Source organism: Chiloscyllium plagiosum, unplaced genomic scaffold, assembly GCF_037043375.1.
Source record: "Chiloscyllium plagiosum isolate Xiang-an unplaced genomic scaffold, Cpla_swu_hap1 HiC_scaffold_8, whole genome shotgun sequence".
In the NCBI taxonomy this organism is placed as follows: Eukaryota; Metazoa; Chordata; class Chondrichthyes; order Orectolobiformes; family Hemiscylliidae; genus Chiloscyllium; species Chiloscyllium plagiosum.
This window is the reverse complement of record NW_028270146.1, coordinates 33137834-33156089: the sequence shown is the minus strand read 5'-3', so window position 1 is coordinate 33156089 and position 18256 is coordinate 33137834. Positions and strand designations below refer to the sequence as shown.

At 42.3% G+C, this 18256-nt stretch overlaps 1 protein-coding gene across 5 annotated transcripts in view; it reads left to right on the top strand.

Moving 5' to 3' along the window:
• Positions 1-18256, top strand: part of unc79 (unc-79 homolog, NALCN channel complex subunit) — a 219713-nt gene that overhangs the window by 144605 nt on the left and 56852 nt on the right. For all 5 annotated transcript variants that reach the window (XM_087989676.1, XM_087989677.1, XM_087989674.1 and 2 more), the window contains 3 exons: positions 11112-11214; positions 12490-12630; positions 12828-12866. In XM_087989676.1, the coding sequence (XP_087845802.1) occupies positions 11112-11214; positions 12490-12630; positions 12828-12866 (283 nt within the window). The remainder of the gene's footprint in view (positions 1-11111; positions 11215-12489; positions 12631-12827; positions 12867-18256) is intronic.

The window sequence follows — 18256 nt, the reverse complement described above, 5'->3', positions numbered from 1 at the left end:
AAAATTAAATGTGTTCTTTGAGCACTTGCACTGATAAACTGGCTCTGGGGGTAAAAAGGAGAAGTGAGGACTGCAGCTCTGGAGATCAGAGCTGAAAAATGTGTTGCTGGAAAAGCGCAGCAGGTCAGGCAGCATCCAAGGAGCAGGAGAATCGACGTTTCGGGCAGAAGCCCTTCCTGAAGAAGGGCTTATGCCCGAAACGTCAACTCTCCTGCTCCTTTGATGCTGCCTGACCTGCTGCGCTTTTCCAGCAACACATTTTTCAGCTCTGGGGGTAAAAAGGACTGAGAGGGAAGAGAGTTCTTACTTTTCTAGCCTTCATGCACTGCCCCTGATCAGAGCAATCACACTTTGTCACTAAATTGTGAACAAAGTGTTCAGGTCAGCTACAGGATCTGGACTCTGAAGAAAATTTAAATTGTCTGTTTTAAATTACCCTACTACAAAGAATGGCCACCAGGGAGCACTGAAACTCTCTACTCACTGAGGGGAAGGATGTAACACTTCAGGCCTTTATCAGATATTCTGTTTCAGAGAATTAAACATTTTAAACATTTTACTGCACAGAAGACGATCATTCAACCCATTACTACTCCACTGGCTGACAAGTAGCCACCCAGTCTAATATCGCTTCTCAGTTCTTGTTCCATATCTTTATAGGTTACGGTGCGTATCCCCTTACTTTATAAAAGTTTATCAGGGTTTCTGTCTATGCTACCCTTTAAGAAGTGAGTTGCAGGATTTTTAAAATATTAATTCAGAACATCTGGGCATCACTGACCAAGCCAGTATTTATTTGCCCATCCCTTATTGCCCACATTACTATGGGTCTTGAATCACATGTAGGTTAGACCAGGTAAGGATGACAGTTTCCTTCCCAAAGGACGTTAGTGAACCAGATGGTTTTTCCGACAATTGACAGTGGTTTCATAGTCTTCATCAGACTCCTAACTCTGGATATTTGTTGAATTCAAATTCAACCGTCTGATTCAAATGGGTTGACAGTCTAGAAATAATGCCATGAGGCTATCATTTCCCACTACTCTCTGGATGAAACAATTTATACTTGAATTCCCTCTAAATCTTTTGTCTCTTACCCTAAATCTCTCACTCCTGAACCAAGGGGATTAAAGCACTCTCACCAAAGCAAGATCCTCGATAATTTTATGCACTTCAGTTATATCTCCCTACATCTTCCTCTGTTCCAAAGAAAGTATCTCTAGCCTACATAACCTTTCATTATAACTGAAATTCTCCAGTAGAGGTAATATGTGTATAAATCTTCTCTGTCACATCTCTAGCACAATCACATCTTTACTCTAGTGCGGTGAACAGCACTACAAGTAGCACTTCTGGTGTGGCCAGACAAGTGTTTAGTTTCAGTTTAAAGTCCCAGTTCTAACATATTATGCTTTGGCTATTAAAAGCAGGTGGCTGTATGGCTTTTGGGGTTAATAAAGAGAAGTATCCTGTTTGCTTTTTTGAATAATATATCAAATATTCCACATGTCTTTTCATGTCCTCTGAAATGGTGAAAATCCTGGATACCTGTTTTCCTAATCCTAGATAGGTCCCTAGTGGTGGAGGAACATGCAATTTCTGTGTTGGTGAAGTAGTCACTAACCCCAGGCTGGGGTTCATGGTGGATGCACTATTTCTGAATTTGCCCACACACAGATATCCAAATTTCATTAGCATTTTCACTGTTTGTTATCGTTACTGAAATTCCATATTCTGGTATATACATTTATAAGCAAAATTATGTTGGGGTAATATTATCTGACAGGCGGCCTGGACGGTGCTAGAAATGATGCTGCTCTTCAGGAGCTACTGCTCTGTTGCTAATGACTACATTAGCCAACAACAGTTTTTTCTTCAATCATAGGAACTAGGTCTTGTTGGCAAGACCAGCATTTATCACATTTCTTTAATTGCCCTTGTGAACACGGTGGTGAGCTGCCTTCTTGAATACAATTGGGTGGCTTACAAGGCTATTTTAGAAAGCAGTTAATTCCTATATCTTTGTACTGGAAAGTAATTTGAAACTTGAATCAGTAACATTGCCATTCCACTCCCTGCATTTTGTTGAATTTACCACAAGAGCGTCACAAATAAAAGTAAAAGCTCAAACGTGCAAAAAGTTATTTTTAATATACTGCTTGAAGAAAAACAAAAGATACTTCTCATTCACTTAGCTCTTTAACCTAATTGCATTTTATTTCCAAGCACATATAATTTTCGGAGCACTTTACTGTTAGCTGTCCTCAATGTTAAGCATAATGCTGATTTCTATGATGTTTTGCAGACAGCTGTCAGCTTGATTCAGTTGATAATACTCTCACCTGTGCATCAGAGGGTGGTGATTTAAGTTCCACTGCAGGTTTTGATATGTAATTTAGATCAACACATGGTATTGAAGGAGTGTAGCATTGTTGAAGCAGCTGTATTTTGAATCAATTTAAGTTGCCTGTTTCTCTGTTAAAGTGGATGTAATAAGTCCATGGCATCATTTGGAGAGTAGAAATTCTCCCTATCAAATATTCCTTCGCATCCCAACCTATTTTTCTAATCGACCTATTCAGAGATGTTTTTACATAGCTCTGGAGCAGGTGGAACTTGAACACTAGCATCCCAGTCCAGGGGTAAGGATGCTATCACTGTACCACAAGAGGGTTCTTCTCATGATTTTAAACAGAATAACTAACCATCCATCACATTTGCTATAATGGGATTTTGCTGTATGTAGAATTATCTACATAACAACAGTGAAGTCATTGTGAAGTACGTTGGAACATCCTGAGATCCCAATTCGATGAAGATGGTAAAAGAGGGGGAGGTGTAGCATTGCTAGTCAAGGACACTATTACAGTTGCAGAAAGGATGTTTGGGGACTCGTCAACTGAGGTAGTATGGGCTGAGGGTAGAAAAAGGAAAGGAGAGGTCACTCTGTTGGGAGTTTTCTATAGGCCTCCGAAAGTTCCAGAGATGTAGAGGAAAGGATAGCAAAGATGATTCTCGATAGGAGTGAGAGAGACAGGGTAGTTTCATGGGGGACTTCAACTTTCCAAATATTGACTGGGAACACTATAGTACGAGTACTATAGATGGGTCAGTTTTTCTCCAGTATGTGCAGGAGGGCTTCCTGAACAGTATGTAAACAGGCCACAAGGGGCTAAGACACATTAGATTTAGTACTGGGGAATGAGCCCGGCCAGGTATTAGATTTGGAAGTAGGTGAGCACTTTGGTGATAGCAATCACAATTCTGTTATGTTTACCTTAGTGATAGAAAGGGATAGGTGTATACCACTGGGCAAGAGTTACAGCTGGGAGAAAGGCAATTATGATGCGATTAGGCAAGATTTAGGAAGCATAGGATGGGGAAGGAAACTGCAGGGGATGGGCACATTAGAAATGTGGAGCTTATTCAAGGAAAAGCTCCTGAGTGTCCTAGATAAGTATGTAGCTGTCAGGCAGGGAGGAAGCTGTAGAGCATGGGAGCCATGGTTTACGAAGGAAGTGGAATCTCTGGTCAAGAGGAAGAAGAAGACTTGTGTTAGGATGAGATGTGAAGGCTCAGTTAGGGCGCTTGAGGGTTACAAGGTAGCCAGGAAAGACCTAAAGAGAGAGCTCAGAAGAGCCAGGAGGAGACATGAAAAGTTGTTGGCGGATAGGATCACGGTAAACCCTAAGGCTTTCTATAGGTATTTAAGGAATAAAAGAATGACGAGAGTAAGATTAGGGCCAATCAAGGATAGTCGTGGGAAGTTGTGTGTGGAGTCAGAGGAGATAGGGGAAGCACTAAGTGAATATTTTTCGACAGTATTCACCCTAGAAACAACAATGTTGTCGAGGAGAATACTGAGATACAGGCTACTAGACTAGGTGGGATTGAGGTTCACAAGGAAGAGGTATTAGAAATCCTGCAGAGTGTGAAAAAAGATAAGTCCCCTGGGCCAGATGTGATTTATCCTAGGATCCTCTGGGAAGCCAGGGAGGAGATTGCCGAGCCTTTTGGAATTGATCTTTAAATTGTCATTGTCTACAGGAATAGTGCCAGAAGACTGGAGGATAGCAAATGTGGTTCCCCTGTTCAAGAAAGGGAGTAGAGACAACCCTGGTAAATATAGACCAGTGAACCTTACTTCAGTTGTTGGTAAAGTGTTGGAAAAGGTTATAAGAGATAGGATTTATAATCATCTAGAAAAGAATAATTTGATTAGGGATGGTCAGCACGGTTTTGTGAAGGGTAGGTCGTGCCTCACAAACCTTATTGAATTCTTTGAGAAGGTGACCAAACAGGGAGATGAGAATAAACCGGTTGATGTGGTGTATATGGATTTCAGCAAGGCGTTCAATAAGGTTAACCCACAGTAGGCTATTGTACAAAATGCGGAGGAATGGGATTATAGGAGATATAGCAGAGTGGATCAGTAATTGGTTTGCTGAAAGAAGACAGAGGGTGGTGGTTGACGGGAAATGTTCATCCTGGAGTCCAGTTTCTAGTGGTGTACCGCAAGGGTTGGTGTTGGGTCCACTGCTGTTCGTCATTTCTATAAATGGCCTGGATGAGGGCGTAGAAGGGTGGGTTAGTAAATTTGCAGGCGGCACTAAGATCAGTGGAGTTGTGGATAGTGACGAAGGATGTTGTAGGTTACAGAGAGACATAGATAAGCTGCAGAGCTGGGCTGAGAGGTGGCAAATGGAGTTTAATGTGGACAAATGTGAGGTGATTCACTTTGTTCGGAGTAACCGGAATGCAAAGTACTGGGCTAATGGTAAGATTCTTGGTAGTGTAGATGAGCAGAGAGATCTTGGTGTCCAGGTACACAGATCCTTGAAAGTTGCCACCCAGGTTGACAGGATTGTTAAGAACACATACAGTGTTTTAGCTTTTATTAATAGAGGGATCGAGTTCCGGAACCATGAGGTTATGCTACAGCTGTCAAAACTCTGCTGCGGCCGCACATGGTGTATTGTGTACAGTTCTGGTCACCACATTATAAGAAGGATGTGGAATCTTTGGAAAGGGTGCAGAGGAGATTTACTAGGATGTTGTCTGGTATGGAGGGAAGGTCTTACGAGGAAAGGCTGAGGGACTTGAGGCTGTTTTCGTTGGAGAGAAGAAGGTTGCGAGGTGACTTAATAGAAACATATAAGATAATCAGAGGGTTAGATAGGGTGGACAGGGAGAGCCTTTTTCCAAGTATGGTGACGGCGAGCACGAGGGGGCATAGCTTTAAGTTGAGGGGTCATAGATATAGGACAGATGTCAGAGGTAGTTTCTTTACTCAGGCAGTAGTAAGGGTATGGAATGCTTTGCCTGCAATGGTAGTAGATTTGCCAACTTTAAGTACATTTAAGTCGTCATTGGACAAGCATGTGGATGTACATTGAATAGTGTAGGTTAGATGGGCTTCAGATTGGTATGACAGGTTGGCGCAACATCGAGGGCTGAAGGGCCTGTACTGCGCTGTAATGTTCTATGTTCTAAACTAGATTGCATCCTTTCTAAATCTGCTCCTGTGCCACTCATTAACTTGTAAGAATGGCACAGGAGCAGACCACTTGGCACAGATGGATTTTGCCAGTGATGTTTATGCTACACATGAGCCTCCTCCCATCTGTTTTCTTTGCAATTTGTTATTTTAATTACTTTAGTGAAGGTTTTGCATACTTTTCTGACTTTTTTATTCCACCATCTACTTTGAACTCCCCACTTGGCTGGATAAGAGCAGCTCCAACAACACTCAAGAAGCATGACTCCATCCAGGACAAAGCAGCCTGCTTGATTGGCATCACATCCACAAACGTTCATTCCCTTCATCACCAACACACAGTAGCAGTAGTGTATATGATCTACAAGATTCACTATTGTAATTCACTAAGACTTCTCAGACAGAACCTTCCAATCGCACAATTTCTACCATCTAGAAGGACAAGGGCAGCAGATACATAGGGACACCATAACGTACAAGTTCACCTGCAAGCCACATCCCAACCTGACTTGGGTGTGTATTGTCGTGCCTTTATTGTTACTGGGACAAAATCCTGGAACTCCTCTAGCAGCACCGTAGGTGTCCGCACAATACAAGGACTGCAGTGATTCAAGAATGTAGTTCACCGCACTTTATCCAGGGCAATAAGAGATAGGCAAAATGCTGGCTTAGCCAGTAACACACATCTCAGGAATTAATAAAAAACACGTCATTTGTTTCACTGTAAGTTGCTGCAATAAATAGGAAAATTCATGTTGATTTCTGAAATCAAAATTAATGCAGAGTTTAAACTAAAAATCAGATAAAAAGCCATGATAAATTTTAGCCATCATGTGGATATTATATTTGGAGTCTTGCTGATCTATTTGAATTGTACCAGATATACAGTGTATGAGTACTAGAATAGCTTTTTTTCCCAAATGTAATGTGAAGAGCATTACGTTTTATGATTGATTTTAATAACTTTTGCAACCATAATTCTATTTGTTTTAAAATAGTGATGGAAAAGGATAGACCAGATCTAAAAGTTTAAGTTCTAAATTGGAGAAAGGCCAATTTTGATGGTATTCGGCAAGAACTTTTGAAAGCTGATTGGAGGCAGATGTTCGCAGGTAAAGGGACGGCTGGAAAATGGGAAGCCTTCAGAAATGAGATAACAAGAATCCAGAGAAAGTATATTCCTGTCAGGGTGAAAGGGAAAAAGTGAGGACTGCAGATGCTGGAGATCAGAGCTGAAAATGTGTTGCTGGAAAAGCGCAGCAGGTCAGGCAGCATCCAAGGAACAGGAGAATCAACGTTTCGGGCATAAGCCCTTCTTCAGGAATAAGGAAAGTGTGTCCAGCTGGACACACTTTCCTCATTCCTGAAGAAGGGCTTATGCCCGAAACGTCGATTCTCCTGTTCCTTGGATGCTGCCTGACCTGCTGTGCTTTTCCAGCAACACATTTTCAGGGTGAAAGGGAAGGCTGGTAGGTATAGGGAATGCTGGATGACTAGAGAAATTGAGGGTTTGGTTCAGAAAAAGGAAGCATATGTCAGGTATAGACAGGATAGATCGAGTGAATCCATAGAAGAAAATAAAGAAAGTAGGAGTATACTTAAGAGGGAAATCAAGAGGGCAAAATGGAGAAATGAGATAGCTTCGGCAAATAGAATTAAGGAGAATCCAAAGGGCTTTTACAAATATATTAAGGACAAAAGGGTAACTAGGGAGAGAATAGGGCCCCACAAAGATCAGCAAGGTGGCTTTTGTGTGGAGCCACAGAAAATGGGGGAGATACTAAATGAATATTTTGCATCAGTATTTACTGTGAAAAAGGATATGGAAGCTATAGACTGTGGGGAAATAGATGGTGACATCTTGCAAAATGTCCAGATTACAAAGAGGAAGTGCTGGATTTCTTGAAACGATTAAAGGTAGAGAAATCCCCAGGACCTGCTCAGGTGTTCCCAAGAACTCTGTGGGAAGATATCGAAGTGATTGCTGGGCCTCTTGCTGAGATATTTGTATCATCGATAGTCACAGGTGAGGTGCCAGAAGACTGGAGTTTGGCAAACGTGGTGCCACTGTTTAAGAAGGGCGGTAAAGACAAGCCAGGGAACTATAGGCCGGTGAGCATGACCTCAGTGGTGGGCAAGGGGTTGGAGGGAATCCTGAGGGACAGGATGTACATGTATTTGGAAAGGCAAGGACTGATTAGGGATAGTCAACATGGCTTTGTGCGTGGGAAATCATGTCTCACAAACTGGATTGAGTTTTTTGAAGACGTAACAAAGAAGATTGATGAGGGCAGAGCGGTAGATGTGATCTATATGCACTTCAGTAAGGTGTTCGACAAGGTTTCCCATGGGAGACTGATTAGCAAGGTTAGATCTCATGGAATACAGGGAGAACTAGCCATTTGGATACAGAACTGGCTCAAAGGTAGAAGACAGAGGGTGGTGGTGGAGGGTTGTTTTTCAGACTGGAGGCCTGTGACTAGTGGAGTGCAACAAGGATCGGTGCTGGGCCCTCTACTTTGTGTCATTTACATAAATGATTTGGATGCGAGCATAAGAGGTAAAGTTAGTAAGTTTGCAGATGACACCAAAATTGGAGGTGTAGTGGACAGCGAAGAAGGTTACCTCAGATTACAACAGGATCTGGACCAGATGGGCCAATGGTCTGAGAAGTGGCAGATGGAGTTTAATTCAGATAAATGCGAGGTGCTGCATTTTGGGAAAGCAAATCTTAGCAGTACTTTTACACTTAATGGTAAGGTCCCAGGGAGTGTTGCTGAACAAAGAGACCTTGGAGTGCAGGTTCATAGCTCCTTGAAAGTGGAGTCGCAGGTAGATAGGATAGTGAAGAAGGCGTTTGGTATGCTTTCCCTTATTGGTCAGAGGATTGAGTACAGGAGTCGGGAGGTCATGTTGCGGCTGTGCAGGACACTGTTTAGGCCACTGTTGGAATATTGCGTGCAATTCTGGTCTCCTTCCTATCAGAAAGATGTTATGAAACTTGAAAGGGTTCAGAAAAGATTTACAATGATGTTGCCAGGGTTGGAGGATCTGAGCTACAGGGAGAGGCTGAACAGGCTGGGGCTGTTTTCCCTGGAGTGTTGGAAGCTGAGGGATGACCTTATAGAGGTTTACAAAATTATGAGCGGCATGGATAGGATAAATAGACAAAGTCTTTTCCCTGGGATCGGCGAGTCCAGAACTCGAGGGCATAGGTTTGGGGTGAGAGGGGAAAGATATAAAAGAGACCTAAGGGGCAACCTTTTCACGCAGAGGGTGGTACGTGTCTGGAATGAGCTGCCAGAGGATGTGGTGGGGCCTGGTACAATTGCAACATTTAAGAGGCATTTGGATGGGTATATGAATAGGAAGGGTTTGGAGGGATATGGTCCGGGTGCTGGCAGGTGGGACTAGATTGGGTTGGGATATCTGGTTGGCATGGACGGGTTGGACGGAAGGGTCTGTTTCCATGCTGTACATCTCTATGACTCTATGTCTATGCAGTTAATTAGCTGTCAAATTCATTAGGGAAATAACACTCCAGCAGTTTCTCTGATATGCCTACTGCTATGTCAAAGTTATTGGTTCCAGTATATTGCTGACAGCTCCATTGAAATGAGCTTATTGGACTTGCTGTACTCAGCAGCAGGAAGACCCTTTTGTTGTTTTATTTTTCTGTCCACTGGCCTTATCAAATCTGAAAACTTTGCTTCCATCTTCCCATTTGCTACACAAGACTTAGTAGGTTAAATCATCCCATTCTGTGGCATTGATCTTTCACTGTTTCTGTGAGACTTCAGGTTGGTACTCATCCATTGGCATTGCAATTATCAAGTACATAGACATGACATCCAAATGTACAGGCACATTACACTCAAGTTTAACAAAGGTCCGATATACACACTTTTTTATAATTAGTAAACTTAAGGATATAATTGGGAAATATATATCTGATAAAAAGTTTGTTGGTCCACTAATTTGGGCTACATACAAGAAAAGCAGTTAATCTGAATTCTGAAGACCTATTTTGACATGTCATAAATGATTATAGCTTAAAAATGTGTTGCTGGAAAAGCGCAGCAGGCCAGGCAGCATCAACGGAGCAGGAGAATCGATGTTTCGGGCATAAGCCCTTCTTCCAGCAACACATTTTTAAGCTCTGATCTCCAGCATCTGCAGTCCTCACTTTCTCCTCATAAATGATTACAGACATGTGCGTTTGTAATTTATAAAACTAAACAAAGCATTATGTTGGATATGCACCCATTCATAGTGCAAGTGTTTATTATGGATATACCAATCCAAATGAGCCCTTCAATCTTCTCTTATGTTTGTTATGCCCTTCAGCCCGCTAATGTATTTAAAAGCAAGGGTGCACATAAATGAAAGCAGTTTGCCAGGACCCTCCTGCCAATCCCAACCTGTCCTTCATCTTGCAGGGATAGGGTAAGATATCGGACAGGTTGCCTGACCTCCAGCTATTAAAACACTTAAGTAGGCAGTTCACTACTAAATAAGTGCCTCGGTTTGCTTCTGGTGCTCATTTTTGGTTAGGGGGGAAAGCGTTTCGGGGGGGCGGGTGTTCCCTATGCCCATTGGGGGGGCATCACATGATTGCACCCCCCTCACTCTAACCTGAGCTCAGCTCTCCCCTTGTGGGAGTCTCCTAACCTTGCCCATTGATAGTCCCTGGATTTGCATGAAGTCTATGAGACATTATTACTTCTTCCTCTGGTCTCCTTTTAGTCCCGTAGTGGCCACTAATCTCTTAGAATGTGAGTACCAGATTTCTGGTTGGTGCTGTGCTAATGGACATAATAGGAGAAAGTGAGGACTGCAGATGCTGGAGACCAGAGTCGAAAAGTGTGGTGCTGGAAAAGCGCAGCAGGCCAGGCAGCATCCGAGGAGCAGGACAATCGACGTTTTGGGCATAAGCCTGATGAAGGACTTATGACCAAAATGCCGATTCTCCTGCTCCTCAGATGCTGCCTGCCTGCTGTGCTTTTCCAGCACCACACTTTTCAACTAATGGACATAATAGCTGAGGGAAGGTCATCTGTACCCCTGTAAATCCACTATATGACTTTACTCTTACACTTTTCAAAAATTCTACTTCCTTCCATGTTCAATAACAGATGTCACATTCATCAACAAAGATTAGTTGGTTAATCAGCCAAGATTTTGTCACTTAAAAGTTTGACTGGTAAAATATTTAAAAGGTTCCATCTCTCAATTCAACTGTGTTTTGCGACAACAGAGCCAACTTTGCAGTGCTTTTACCAAACAGTTTTACAATACCAAACACAAAGCTTTGTTATGTTGCTTTACCTGACACCACTTAATTTCATTGTGAAGCACAGAATTTAAGTTCTGGCTGGATGCCTCACCAAGTTCCCACTAACATAAAACTTGTAAAATGATGCTTGAAAGCAGTTTTACTAATCTGATTATGTTCATTATAATTTGGAAAAGTTCTTTATGACTTTATTTATTTATACAGTATTAAATCTTGTGAAAAGTGAGCAAAAACGCTCTTCTTTAGACAGATTTAAGTATTTTAGTATTTTGCTTGTATACACATTCCAGCGTTTGTAACTGCCTGTTATCATTACAGGTGCAACAAAATCTAGTTTGCTTTCAGCACAGAGCATAGTCAGTATGTTTGTTCCTGCACCAGAAGAATTTACAGATGATCAGCCAACGCTAATGTCTGACAGGTAAGGTAATTTATTAACTGCCTTTATGACTTCATCTGAAGGATTATAAAACATGAATTGCAGATGTAGGAAAAGTGAAGGCACGTGAAATGGACTTGCATTTGTAAAGATGTTGCCTACTAAAGCAATTCTCAAATCAAATATTGTGAAGGAGTTGTTTTACAAAGACTTAGGCATAACTCACTTGCACCATTGAGAACTGTGCTTTGCTATTTTCTTTATTTACTGCTTAGCCTCATCGTTCTGGATAAATGTTGGCAGTGAGGAAGTTCATAAACTACTAGTGTGATTTTATGAGTTGCATTGAGAAACAAGAGAGTGTGGCTGGAAAATGGCCTCCTCAATATTTACAGCTTTTGAAGGTCGAAGCAGTGTGGTAAAATGCAGCATACAATACCCTACTAAAAGGGGACCAAATGCAAAATAAATAGAAATAAGAATTGAATATTGTATAAGTGGTAACGGAGTTGTCACATGGTAAATACGCATGTCATAACTCCACCAAGTTACATTATACTTTTGTAATTGCACAAAATCTCTTGTAGATTAGAGAAGGTTCGGGGAATACCTGACAGAGGTGTACGAGCTTATGGGGGACATGGACTGGGTAAAAGAAAGCAAATCTTTTAAAATAAAAGATCCCTTTATTTGAAGAGTCACTAACAAAGGGGCATAATTTAAAGTGAAAGGCAGGAGATTTAGAGGGGATTTGAGGAACCATTACTTTCAAGACTATAGCCTTCTGCAAGATAGTGAGGCTAGTGTGGGTAACAGTATATCAGTACAGAGTCAATGGGCCCACAGGCCTCTTTGAACTACATGATGTTATGATGGAGTGAATTATAGGACAATTCAGCAGTTTTTGTGGTGTATGGACCACGTTGATTTAGGATGCCTTCTTGGTAGGATTAACATTTATACTTTTAATCTACATCAATGACTCCCATTCAGATATGAAGCTACTGATGAAATTCACATAACAAATAACAATTACTTAATCAAACCTTATCACAGTTAAGAAGATTGTCAGAACCAGGTCAACCTAATTTTGCAAGTTGGTTGCATGTAAGGCCAAGTGCTCCTTTTTGTAGATGTGTGGATAGGTTCCAAATGCTCTTGGCACCCAAGGCCCCATGAATTCTTAATCCAGCTTTTGTAAGTTTTACAGACTGCTATTGTGGAATTTGAATTCACAGATAGTGGACTTATTGTTCACACCCAGACTTATACTTTTAGTGTTGAAGAAGATTCTAACATTTTCATTCTTTGTTACAGATGTCTTGACTGTGGGGCTGTTCTTGAAGAGTATGATGAAGAAACGTTGGGGTTGGCTATTGTTGTACTTTCAACATTCACTCACTTGAGCCCAGACTTAGCTGCTCCCTTGCTGCTTGATATTCTGCAGTCAGTCGGAAGGTAACCACAGTTTGTAATATCTTGTTTGAAGTGTGTTAATGAAACTATGAAAATGAGTTGCCTGCAGTGAATATTTTATCAAAACAGCAATGCCTGTATTTTTCTGACACATGAATCATTGTTTCGAAGTGAAAGTAACTGAGTAATTCATTTGTTGTGTGCTAATGAGTAACAATCCTGATGATTTTTTGTTTCAGATTGGCGTCAAGCACTCTTTTCTCTGGTCAAGCAGAAAGGTATTTACTTGCCTTTGTTGTTACAGTAATGTATGCAAAAACTTTTGTGTTTCTATTATTTTTTGCAAAATGTCCCACCCTGAATCCATCGCCCATCATAAAACTGAGTTAAGCCTTTTGTACTTCTTTTCATGTCTTTGTTCAGTAGCTGAGGGACAAGGAAGAGTCATTGGTCTTTGTTGATCATTGATTTTCAGTAATGCTGCTGTTTTGGCCAGGAATGGGTGGAATTGCATTGAACCAGAAGGGCTGCCTGTCTGATGTTTCATGCTTCATTGAAGGGAACATGTCACCAGCATATGGTTCAGAGCAGAAATGCACGATTACACTCTGAGTTTGCCATTTATTCATAGTGCAGTGTGCAGCAATTGTTTGACCCTTTTTCTTTCATACATCTACAAGTATCTTTTATTGCAGAGAGGAGACAGGCTGGAAATTTTTATTTGGTAGACTTTGAACTGCTGCTTATCTATTTCATACCTGAAAACAAGATGCCTGCATTTTAAAATTGACGACAGGCTTCAAAGGAGGGAGGTGGGCTGGCTTTGTGGCTACCTCTTGAATGGCCATGGTCCTCTTGTTTCAGTACAGGCCTATAAATGAATGTGGAACAAGATTGCTTTATATGCCAGTCAGGCTTGTATAGTAGAAATATAGCCACATTTACAATTTTCAGCCACAAATGGCACAGCATGCAGCCATTTGTCTCAGGCCTTGGAAGGAGGAGGCAGGCAAACAACTAATTGGAGGGATTCAAACATGGAATTTCAGGAAAGATTGGCACTAATTTGGAAGGCAACAAATTCAAGGACTTTGGAGAAAAAAAAAGGTTGGAGATGGGCAGCAGCTTGCAAGAATGGTGGGATCAAGAATAGGTACAGAAAATCCTACAGCGCTGGTCTGAGGTAATGGATGAGCTCCTACCTAACTGCTTCGAGTTGATGGACTGATCCATATTCAAGAGCACAGTGACCAACCTAAATGAGTCTGCTTCGTCAATAAGTGTGTAGAGGACCATGTGGCAAAGAAGTTAGTCCAAGTGTTCCCTAAGGAAGCCATGAATGAACCGGATGATCCACTCCCTACTGAAGTCCAGGTCTGAGGCTTTCAAGTTGGGTGACCCTGACCTGTACAGGAAATCTAGGTACTACCTTTGCAAATCCATTCAGGGACACCAAGAGACAATACCAGACGAAACTAGCATTTCAGACGAACCACACGAACGCATGCTGATTGTGGCCATGTTGTTATGGGCTACAAAGCGAGCCCAGACCAGCTAGTGGGAGTATTTGCAGATATCTTTAACATCTCCTTACTATGAGTTTCCTAACTGCGTCAAAACCATCATCATGGTGCCAAAGAAAAATCAGGAAATGTGCCTTAATGACTATGTTCGCAGGTAAAGGGACGGCTGGAAAATGGGAAGCCTTCAGAAATGAGATAACAAGAATCCAGAGAAAGTATATTCCTGTCAGGGTGAAAGGGAAGGCTGGTAGGTATAGGGAATGCTGGATGACTAAAGAAATTGAGGGTTTGGTTAAGAAATAGAAGGAAGCATATGTCAGGTATAGACAGGATAGATCGAGTGAATCCTTAGAAGAGTATAAAGAAAGTAGGAATATACTTAAGAGGGAAATCAGGAGGGCAAAACGGGGACATGAGATAGCTTTGGCAAATAGAATTAAGGAGAATCCAAAGGGCTTTTACAAATATATTAAGGACAAAAAGGTAACTAGGGAGAGAATAGGGCCCCTCAAAGATCAGCAAAGTGGCCCTTGTGTGGAGCTGCAGAAAATGGGGGAGATACTAAATGAATATTTTGCATCAGTATCTACTGTGGAAAAGGATATGGAAGATATAGACTGTAGGGAAATAGATGGTGACATCTTGCAAAATGTCCAGATTACAGAGAAGGAAGTGCTGGATGTCTTGAAATGGTTAAAAGTGGATAAATCCCCAGGACCTGATCAGGTGTACCGGAGAACTCTTTGGGAAGCTAGAGAAGTGATTGCTGGGCCTCTTGCTGAGATGTTTGTATCATCGATAGTCACAGGTGAGGTGCCAGAAGACTGGAGATTGGCAAACATGGTGCCACTGTTTAAGAAGGGCAGTAAAGACAAGCCAGGGAACTATAGACCAATGAGCCTGACCTTGGTGGTGGGCAAGTTGTTGGAGGAAATCCTGAGGGACAGGATGTACATGTATTTGGAAAGGCAAGGATTGATTTGGGATAGTCAACATGGCTTTGTGCGTGGGAAATCATGTCTCACAAACTTGATTGAGTTTTTTGATGAAGTAACAAAGAAGATTGATGAGGGCAGAGCAGTAGATGTGATCTATATGGACTTCAGTAAGGCAAGGTTCCCCATGGGACACTGATTAGCAAGGCTAGATCTCATGGAATACAGGGAGAACTAGACATTTGGATACAAAACTGGCTCAAAGGTAGAAGACAGAGGGTGGTGGTGGAGGGTTGTTTTTCAGACTGGAGGCCTGTGACCAGTGGAGTGACACAAGGACCGGTGCTGGACCCTCTATTTTTTGACATTTGCATAAATGATTTGGATGTGAGCATAAGAGGTACAGTTAGTAAATTTGCAGATGACACCAAAATTGGAGGTGTAGTGGACAGCGAAGAGGGTTACCTCAGATTACAACAGGATTTGGACCAGATGGGCCAATGGTCTGAGAAGTTGCAGATGGAGTTTAATTCAGATAAATGCGAGGTGCTGCATTTTGGGAAAACAAATCTCAGCAGGACTTTTACACTTAATGGTAAGGTCCTAGGGAGTGTTGCTGAACAAAGGGACCTTGGAGTGCAGGTTCATAGCTCCTTGAAAGTGGAGTTGCAGGTAGATAGGATATTGAAGAAGGCATTTGGTATGCTTCCTTTATTGGTCAGAGTATTGAGTACAGGAGTTGGGAGGTCATGTTGCGGCTGTACAGGACATTGGTTAAGCCACTGTTGGAATATTGCATGCAATTCTGGTCTCCTTCCTATCGGAAAGATGTTGTGAAACTTGAAAGGGTTCATAAAAGATTTACAAGGATGTTGCCAGGGTTGGAGGATCTGAGCTACAAGGAGAAGCTGAACAGGCTGAGGCTGTTTTCCCTGAAGCGTCGGAGGCTGAGGGATGACCTTATAGAGGTTTACAAAGTTATGAAGGGCATAGATAGGATAAATAGACAAAGTCTTTTCCCTGTGGTCGGCGAGTCCAGAACTAGAGGGCATAGGTTTAGGGTGAGAGGGGAAAGATATAAAAGAGACCCAAGGGGCAACGTTTTCACGCAGAGGGTGGTACGTGTATGGAATGAGCTGCCAGAGGATGTAGTGGAGGCTGGTACAATTGCAACATTTAAGAGGCATTTGGATGGGTTTATAAATAGGAAGGGTTTAGAGGGATATGGGACGGCTGCTGGCAGGTGGGACTAGATTGGGTTGGTATATCTGGTTGGCATGGACGGGTTGGACTGAAGTGTCTGTTTCCATGCTGTAGATCTCTATGACTCTGTGACTATATGACTACTGCTCAGTGGCTCTGACTTCCATCATTATGAAGTACTTTGAGAACTTAGTAATGGCACAGATCAAATCCAGCCTCCTAGTTTGCTTTGATCAACAACAATGCGCCTCCTGTCACAACAGGTCCATGGCTAATGCCATCTCCCTGGCCTGCACTCATTCCTGGAACATCTGGATAACAAGGGCACCTGTGTCAGACTCCTATTTATTACTTTAGCTCCGTGTTCAACAACACATTTCCTACCAAACTCATCTGCAATCTCTGAGACCTAGGACTCTGTTCCCCTAACTGCAGCTGGATGTTCAACTTCCTGACTTGTAGACCGCGACCAGTAAAGATAGGTGACAACACCTCCTCCACAACAATCCTCAATACCAGTGCCCTGTGAGGCTGAATACTCAGTCCCTTACTATACTACTTTTTCACTCACAACTGTGTGGCTGAATTCTGCTTCAACTCCATTTACAAGTTTGCTGATGACATACTGTAGTGGTTGGATCTTAACCAACAATGAGGCAGCATACAGGAAAGAAATAGAGAGCTTAGTGACATGGTGTAAAGACACCAATCTCTCCCGCAATGTCAGCAAAATGGAAGAGTTGGTCATCAACTTAAGGAAGTGGAGTGGAGGACATATCGTTGTCTTTATCAACAATACTGAGGTGGAGATGGTTGAGAGCTTCAGTTCCCTGGAGTAAATATCACTAACAATTTGTCCTGGTCCATCCCCAACCATTTTTTTGGTCAAGAAAGCACAACAACTGCCTTTCCTCAGAAGACTAAAGAAGTTCAGCGTGTCCACAATGACTTTTCCCAGTTTTTGTAGATACCCAATGGAATCCTATCAGGATACATTATAGCTTGGTAAAGCAACTGCTCTGCCCAAGATCGCAAGAAATTACAGAGTTGTGAATGTAGCCCAGTCCATGCCAACTAGCTTTCCATCCATTAACTCCATCAGATAGGGTGTGTTTTGTGGAAAGCATAAATTCTACAAGAGAGACGGTTTGCACCTTAATAGTTTACGGACCAGCATTCTGGCAGGCAGGTTTGCTTCTGCAACACAGCTACGTTTAAACTAAGTAGCGGGGGGGAGGGGACAAACTGGATGTTTAAGAAGGAAATTGGAGGGAAAGTTAGAACAAGAGAAGGCAAGAAAGACAATTGTATCAATGAGGCAGAAAACTCAGAAAGGGATCATGCTGTAAGGTTGAGTGAAATAGGTGTTGATGGGAAGGGTGAGGGCAGTAACAAATTAAAAATACTATACATGAATGCACGAAGCATTAGAAATAAGATGGATGAGCTTGAGGCTCTTTTGGAAATTGGCAGATACAATATTGTGGGGATAACTGAGACGTGGCTTCAAGTGGACAGGGCCTGGGAAATAAATATTCAAGGCTACACGTGCTGTCGTAAGGACAGACTGACGAGCAGAGGGGGTGGGGTGCCCATGTTGGTAAGGGATAATATTCAGTCCCTTGCGCGGGGGGACCTAGAATCAGGGGATGTAGAGTTAGTGTGGATAGAGCTGAGAAATACTAAAGGTAAAAAGACTCTCTTGGGAGTTATCTACAGGCCCCCAAACAGTAGTCTGGATGTCGGATGTAAGTTAAATCAGGAGCTGAAATTGGCCTGTCACAAAGATGTTACTACAGTTGTTATGGGGGATTTCAACATGCAGGTAGACTGGGAGAATCAGGATGGTATTGGACCTCAAGAAAGAGACTTTGTGGAGTGCCTCAGAGATGGATTCTGAGAACAGCTGGTGCTGGAGCCGACCAGAGAGAAGGCAATTCTGGATCTGGTATTGTGCAATGAACCAGAATTGGTCAGGGACCTCGAAGTGAAGGAGCCATTGGGAAG